Genomic DNA, 8,299 nt, shown 5'->3' on the forward strand with positions numbered 1-8,299 from the left:
GCTGTTCTCAGTGGTGGCAGATGACCGAACAAGGAGCAATGGTCTCAAGTTACAGTGGGGGAGGTGTAGGTTGGATATTAGGAAACACTATTTCACTAGGAGGGCGGTGAAGCGCTGGAATGGGTTACCTAGGGAGGTGGTGAAATCTCCATCCTTAGAGGTTTTTAAGGCCCGGCTTGACAAAGCCCTGGCTGGGATGATTTAGTTGGTGTTGGTCCTTCTTTGAGCAGGGGATTGGACTAGATGACCTCCTGAGGTCACTTCCAACCATAATATTCTGTGATTCTATGATTCTATGAACTGCTACTTTATGGCTTACCTGTGCGTGGGTGGGGGAAGGGAGCTGGTTTTGTCTACACTTGTTTAGGTATTTTCCTGCACTTGATGTCACTTCAGTGGAGGCTGGCTGAATTTTGCAGACTCTGTACTATTCCTGAATGAGGCCCCAGTCCTGATCCCATTGACGTTGACTGGAGTTTTCCCATGAGATTGACACTCAATGTATATTTGTTTTGCTGGCAGGTGAGTTGGGGAGAGCCCTCCACTTCATCTCTGTGAATCAGTCACCTCTCCAACCACCGATGTTTATCATACAGCCGGCTTTGCTGTGCCAGTGGGGCAGGTGCTTCAGCTGCCATTCTTCATTGCAACTACATACACAACCTGGAAGGGGAAGCAGGATTGGAGCAAATCCTCTCGCTGATCCAAATCCACAACTCCTGAATTCAAAGGCCACCGTAGGGTTGTCGCTGGCTGTCTTTCCCAGATTTAAAGGGCCAGATGCCAGGTCAGAGAGCAGTTATTTCTTAGGGAAAGCACACCCTGGGGGGCGGGGGGATACGATTTCAGAGCCCTTGCGTGCTATGTGTGTGAGCTAGCTCTGCTGTTTCACTGTAATGTGTAAATAATAAAATAACCTGCTTATGGACCTTGGTTGCTTCTTTGGTTTGAGGGTTTGCTATTCTGCCTGTCCTGGAAGCCTAGGGCTCAATTCTAAAGCCTCTTTATGCCAATCTGGCAGTGTAAAGGGGCTTTAAAGTGGGCAGAAATGGCCTGTGATTAGCGCTTCTGTGCAGGAGTCCTTCTGGCTGCTGTAGAGCTGGCATAAAATCTGTACATTAGCCCCGCTCCCAGCCCTGGCATGGAGGTTGTGACTGGTGGGGTGGAGGTGCTGCTGAGGACATGGCTGAAGCACACTGCTTCATGGCTATTGTCTGCTTTCCAAGGCCCAGAAGGATCCCTGAAAATGCACTAGTTTACCCCAGCTGAGGACCTGGCCTGTAATGGATTTTCAGCTCCAGCTCTGTCACTGCACCACTAAATGCTCTTCCACTTTTTTTTTTAAGAAAATTTGTTTTCAAACCGTGTTTTCCCCACAACACTATGAAATTCGCTGATGTCATCTTTCCGTAAGAAACTTCTCCAAACTGAGAGCAATGACTGTGTCAGCCCACTGCTCTTTCCCCATATTTATTTATATTATCTGGGCACGTACAGTCCCACGATGGTTGGTTCTGTACATACACACAGTCAGAGACAATACCTGTCCCTAAGAGTTTACAAGCTAGGTAGACAAGATGGACACAAGATGGGAGAACAGAAGGATTATTACCCCTGTTAGACAGAGGGGAAACAGGGGATCAGGTGACTTGGCTAAAGTCACATAGGGAGCCTGTAGCAGAATCAGGAACTAAATTCAGTTCTGCTGCCTTAGGATGTTTTTTGATTAAGACGTTGGACTTTCGCCATATCTCCCCTATCTCCTCAGCACCATTCAGATATTCAGCTGGTGATAATCAACTTTGTCGTTCTAAGGAGATGTTGCCTAATGGTCCCTGTAGATTCAGGTGTGTGGAAGGATATCAGGCAGTGCAGCGATCTTGTTCACTTCGGAAGAGCTGCAGAAAAAGTGGCTGTGAACTTCCAAAAAGGAGGTGTGCTCAGGGCCTAACTCAGTACAAGTTTTTCTAAAAATAGATTTAAGTTGCACCTCTTTCACTGCACATTGGCCCTTGGCGGTAATAGGGGCTGGGTTGAGATGTAGCTGTACAACGAAGTGTTGATTAAAGTAGGACTCAGCTCTCTGCTTGATCTGCAGGATGTTCATGTGGCTATGACCATGGAGTGGGATGGTAGATCTGCAGTCTGTTCTTGACTCTGCCACAGATGCCCCATATGTGGAAGGGGTATGCAGTGCATGACATTAAAATACACACAGACACCCTACGGATTCTGGGTGTGGAGAGGGTGTGTTAAGATGAAGCAAGACTCTGAGCCAATCCGTGTGAAGGGCAAAAGGTTCCCCAATTGCAAACGTGCTCCTGGCACCATTCCTCATCCCCATAGTGGATCTAGGTTCTGCCTCCTCACCAGACGTCCTCATCAGATTCAAGGTTAATGGATTTCCTCCAATCTCAGGAGCTATGCATCCTGCTTTAACTGACCTGTCAATAAAACTGTCCTCCTGCCTCCAACAAAACATCTCTCCTTTTACATGACTAACACGTCTGACATATTAGCCGGAGACAATGGTGAACGTGCTCCATCTGTACCTGCTACGAACACTCCAGGGAATTGTCTGTTCCCTCACATGCACCTCCTGTCAGAAATGAGGACTGGTCCAGCTTCTGGTGGGGTTCTAAGAGGGCTTATCATGCTCAGCAGAGACAAAGTCCTCTCTCTTCCCCGGCTCCCACCTCACACACAGATAAGCCAACAAGTAGCAGCTATCAGCTGTTTTCAATAAAGCAACAATTTTGTCTTCCATGCAAAGGCTTCAGTGTCTGGTGCTGGACTGGAGCAGGGAGGTGCGTCAGACGCAAGAATCTGCCCTTTTCCTCCATGTTCTTCATTCCTGGAAAGAAAAGCAGCAACATGATGATGGGGTCTGAAGCCCCTGTGAGTGTCATGTACAAATTGGTGACAAAAATCTAAGCTCCCGGCTCCTTACTCAATATGGGTAAAGGACCTAAAGGATATTCCTCGAAGTGCTGACTGCTCACTGGGCCTGCTCCATCTGGACTGACAAGGTTTCATCCCCAGGAAACAATCCTGATCCAATACGTCCAGATCATTACATTGCAAGTGCCAACAACACCCACACAGTCGACAATCAGTGACCACCAGAGTTCTCAGTGGAGACAAGGAGAGGGAATGTGGAGCTGCTAGGAAAGGATCATTCGGTGTTGATGCCTAAGACATGTAGGATACCCTTCAATCACGATGCGATTGACTAACACTCTTAATGACATTCCCAGCTGGCTTATAACAAATCCTGGCTCGCTCAGGGGACAAAGCACCGTTAGAGCAGTAATGAGACCCAGCTACAGATGACTGTTTCACAGGCTGGTACTGGAACAGAGCAGAGGACCTCTTACCGTCTTGGTGCTGGTGGTGGGGACAGCAGACATGGATGGATCCGATGTCTGAGATTTCGTGCTGGACGTTCGGAATCCCTTGATCCATCTCCTGTACTCCTCTCTCACCTGGAGAGTGAGGGACATGGTCACTGCACTATGTAACTAACGCTGAGAAGATCAGACATGGCCACCTCGAGACTACTGAAGGTGCTGGGGGGGTGGGTTGATGACAGGCATGGGAGTTACCTGGCGATTGAGGAGACAGTGTACCAGGAAGATGAAGGCTCCCTGCAGGCTGTTGACGATGGTGAATAAATACGCCATGACCATGGCTGCTGCGCCGACTTGGAGGAGACCAAAGCTCCATGTGCAGCCCAAAATGAAGAGCTGGGTGATGGCTTTAAAGATCAGTAACCTGGATAAAGGCAGATGGAGAGATCCAGTTACAATAACCCTATGGAGAGCAGTTGGGTCAGGAGGATCTGGACAGAGCGGGGTGGAGCTACTGGCCCCGGCTTTCCTGTGTGGGACAGGGTTACTGTCAATGCGAACACACTGGAAATTCGTTCCAATGGATCCTAAATATGCTGTTCCCGTCCTGCAATTTCTCACTCCCGCCCGGTGCCAAGGACCTTCCAAACCAAGGCATCTGACCCTCCAGGATTGCTTTGTTGCCTTCTCAACTGTGGTCTTTGAGAGTGGACACATTTGTGCTGAGGGAGGAGAGTCTGTTTCTCAAGATCCACAGGGTCAGGGCAAAGAATGTCATATTTATCTGTGGAAACGTTTCATCTGGGGCAGATGACTCCAACTGAGGCATAGAACGATCCCAGGGACCGATCCAAATGCTGCAGAACCAGGGACCGCTCATCCCCTCTCCTGTAATATCCTCTGGCTGCTCTCGGTCCCTCCCCATGCACGGAGCTGATGGCACAGCAGGGCTGAGATGGATCAATGGGATCACAGAGGCCAGATTCTGCTCAGAGTTAAAAAAGTGACTCCAGCCTCCAGTGGGGTCAGTTTACACCAGTGTAATTGAGAGCAGGATCTGAGTCAGAGTTTCCAGCGCCCTGTCTCTAGGCTCTTCCCTGCCACTTTCAGGCTGTAACTAATCTCCGCATCCCCGGGACCTGGGGAAGAAATTGCATGGACTTTGTCATCTTCACTCTACCCAACGTAGGGCCTTTCCCCCACCAAACACTGCATGGTTCAGCCCTTCCCTTCCTCATTCCTTGGGTCAGTAACTGGACTAGACCAAACTCTTGCTATCCTCAAGGTGAGCTCCCACTGGTTTCTGTGGGAGCTGTGCCCAAGTAAAGGCTCTGGCCTGGGGATACAGCACAGGGACTGATCCCAGGACTAACCAAAGCAGATGAGCCATGTGGGACCTAACAATCTTTCACTGTGTTTTATGGGCCATATTCTCCTCCTGGCTGCTCTGAAATCAATGGGGTCACAGAGGTGAGAGGAGAATGGGGCCCTGTGGTTCTGTGAGGTACCCACCAGGATTATGGCACAGAGTGGACCCAGGAAACTCCAATGAAAGCCTCTCTCCAGGCTGAGCCAGCAGCTACAGGCAGGGAGGAAGAAGAAGTACATTATCCCAGCTCAGTGACATTAATATGAATATATTACCCCTTTTCAGCCACTGGAGCAGAGACGGGGATTGTGTCCTGAAACAAAAAATGGATTAGACTGAAAACCTTGAACACAGTCCCAGAGCTAGGTGTGGACTCCAGTTATACCAGTGTGAATCCAGAGACACTCCATAAGAATCCATGGAGTTAATCCAGGTGTAAACACTCAGAGCTCAGATACCATGGTGATGGGTGTGGAATAAGAACCTGGGGGGATAGAGCGAGATAAGAGAGATGTGAGCAAGTCTGGCCTGCTGGTGCCAACGGAGTGTGCAGATTACTCTCTCTCTGGCAGATTCGTGCAGTATTGATGGAGAGCCAGAGACTCAGCTGATGTAAATCGGCTTAGCTGCATTGAAAGCAGTGGAACTACGCTGATTTACACCATCCGAGGAGCTCGCCTGGAGTGTCTAGAAGAAGCCACACCCTTCTTAGTGGAAGTTCCTCATTTTAGAGGAGGGAGAAGGCAGAGGGAATCCTCAGGGCTTTGTACACAGGAAGAAGGTCATTTGTTTCTTATTCACGAGAACCACAAACCCAGTCTTGGACCTGGGAGTTGAGCTGGGATCATTAGTAGGGTGAGGTCTGTAGATAGGGTGACCAGATCACCAAAGACAAATATCGGGACGCGGGGGGGGGGGGGGGGGTGACGTGGGGGGGGGGGTGTGGCGGGGGGGGCAAAAAAAAAAAAAAAAACCCTTCCTCCGCAAGCGCTGGAGGGAGGCCCGGGAGACTCAGGGGAAGCGCGGGGCCGGGGTAGTGAGAGTCCGGCCTGGTCCCTTGCAGGCAGGACTCAGTTGGGTGGTAGGGCGAGGAGGGGGGCGGCCCGCGGGGCCAGGCGGTGGCTGTTCTCACCCCCGGCCAGCGGGACTCGGGAGCAGCCGCTGCTGCAGCTCCCACTGCCGCGGGGGAGGAAGCGGCCATGGCGCTCCGCGGCTGTAGCTCTGGCGCCCCCGAACCTCCCAAGCCGGGGCCTGCTGCGGGGACCCAGCAGCGCGCACGCTGGGTCCAGCCCCTGGCCCGTCGCGTCTGGGCTGCTGCCCAGCTGGTGCTATCGCGCGGCGGCCCCGGAGTGGGGGCAGCAGGCCCCAGCCCCCCCGTCCCGCAGGGGAACGAACGGGGCTGGGCTGCCGATGCCTCCGCCCCGGGGCCGCCGTGGGATAGCACCAGCTGGGCAGCAGCCCAGACACGACTGGCCAGGGGCTGGGCCCAGCGTGCGCGCTGCTGGGTCCCTGCAGCAGGCCCCGGCTCGGGGGGTTCGGAGGCGCCGCAGCCGCGGAGCGCCATGGCCGCTTCCTCCCCCCGCGGCAGTGGGAGCTGCAGCAGCGGCTGCTCCCGAGTCCCGCTGCCCGGGGGGACAACAACAGCCGCCGCCTGGCCCCGCGGGCCGTCCCCCCTCCTCTCCCAACCACCCAACTGAGTCCTGCCTGCTCGGGGCCAGGCCGGACTCTTACTCACCCCGGCCCCGCGCTTCCCCTGCGTCTCCCGGGCCTCCCTCCAGCGCTTGTGGAGGGGGGAGGAAGGGTGAGCCCGGGAAAGAGGCGGGGATTCGGGGAGGGAGCCAATCGGGGGAGGAGGGGGCGGAGTCGGGGCGGGGGGGGGGGTGCGAGCACTTCCGGGCTCTAGGCTCCGGGGCATTTCCTTGTTTGTCCGGTTGTCCCAACGCGGGACAAACAAGGAAATATCGGGACGGTCCCGATAAAATCGGGACGTCTGGTCACCCTATCTGTAGATCTATGGCAGGTGGGCAACTCAACTACAGTGCTCGTGGCAGCTTAGTGTAACTGGGGAGGGCGACGGGTCTGCACTTCCTGTCGGGGAGTTCTGTAGCCATCTGGGTTGAATGCTGCAGAAATAGCCATGACCAGGGCTGGGAATCCGTAGCTGAACGGAGACATGAATCTCTTCTTGAACCAGAATATCGAGGTGAAGCAGGCCAGGAAGAGATAGTGTAGGAAGCCAGCAATGACAGCACACACCACCTGCGGGAGACAGAGAGTCTAGGGATACTGCAGCGAGGAAGGTAAATGCTGCGTATGGGGGAGACCTGACTGGGGGGTCACACTGGGATTCTTGTTAGCACAGCTCTCCAGTTATAGCGCTCCGTGACCCAGATGCAGGAAAGGAGCAGAGATTAGTGGTTAGAGCAGGGGTCAGGGGATCCTGGTTCTGTTCCCAGCCCTGCCACACATTCCCTGGGTAATAGTGGGCAAGTCACTTAGTCTCCTTATGCCTCAATTCCAATCCTGTGACACAGGAATAGAACTGGCCAAACTCCTGGGGATGGGGAGACTGAGTCCACTGTGCCCAGTGTGAAGGGGCCTAACAGGGGGTGGAAACATCCCCCTGAGAATCCCCTCTGTGTCCTGCACAGCCTAGAATCCAGGGAGCACAAAGGTGTTCAAAGCCACACACCCCAGCCCTGCTGAGAGTGGAGGAACAGAGCAGGGGAGAATCAGGCCGTACCTGACTGCCGTTGCGGATTACCATGGTGAGGAAGAGCAGGTCGGCCAGGCAGAGGCAGAGGCAGAGCTGCAGGTGGAGGGAGGTGCTGCTGTTGTGGATGGAGCAGCACAGGAGGAAGGTGAGGATGGCAAGGAGGAGGCACAGCAGGAAGGGGGTCAGTCCCACGTAGGTGACGATGGTCAGTGGGTAACTCTTTTGTAATACAGCAAAGGGAGAATCACCAGTGAGCCCAGCCCAGCCCGCTTGGCCCTGAGATCCTGAGGTTCCTACTCAGACATTACCCCAGAAAAGCCACCAATGGCTCAGGGTCCAGCCCTTTGAGCTGAGTCTGAGAGTGAGACACCTCCACTGCGGTTGGACCCATAAGAAGAGCGAAGCTGGGGAGATGGTCACAGCTGCAGGTGGTGTGAGTGCTCTTTGTGTGCAGAGCAGTGCAGCCAGCTGGAGACCAGGTGCCTTTGCCAGTGATGAATTTCCAGTGGATGCAGAAAGCCTCTTCCTTGGCTGTCTTTGCCTGGAAAAACAATAACACCATTATCATCCTCACAAGATCACTGAGACAATGTTGTTTCTGTTATTGTGGGTCTATATCCCAAACAGTAACAAACTCAAGGCAACATAGTGCCCCATGACTCTCCCCAAACAGCACCCAGTGCCCATGGGTCATTTTATGATGACGGTGGAGAGAGAATTCAGATCCCAGAGCTCCAAAAGCAAAGTCCTTGCTACCTGAGAGCCCTTGTTAGCTAGAAGCACTACAGGGCATGTGGCCCATGGCCGAGCTAGTCTCGTTCCATCCAGTAGATGGCAGTAGTACAACTGCCCCGCTCCCAGCTC

At 53.4% G+C, this 8,299-nt stretch overlaps 1 protein-coding gene across 1 annotated transcript in view; it reads left to right on the forward strand.

Moving 5' to 3' along the window:
• Positions 1 to 926, forward strand: part of LOC101937260 (adhesion G protein-coupled receptor E3-like) — a 28,880-nt gene extending 27,954 nt beyond the window's left edge. Inside the window, exon 16 of the mRNA XM_042858943.2 lies at positions 523 to 926. Coding sequence (XP_042714877.1) covers positions 523 to 558 — 36 coding nt within the window. The 3' untranslated portion in view covers positions 559 to 926. The remainder of the gene's footprint in view (positions 1 to 522) is intronic.
• Positions 927 to 8,299: the final 7,373 nt, after the last annotated feature.

Source organism: Chrysemys picta, chromosome 22 (genome assembly GCF_011386835.1).
Source record: "Chrysemys picta bellii isolate R12L10 chromosome 22, ASM1138683v2, whole genome shotgun sequence".
NCBI classification, from domain to species: domain Eukaryota; kingdom Metazoa; phylum Chordata; order Testudines; family Emydidae; genus Chrysemys; species Chrysemys picta.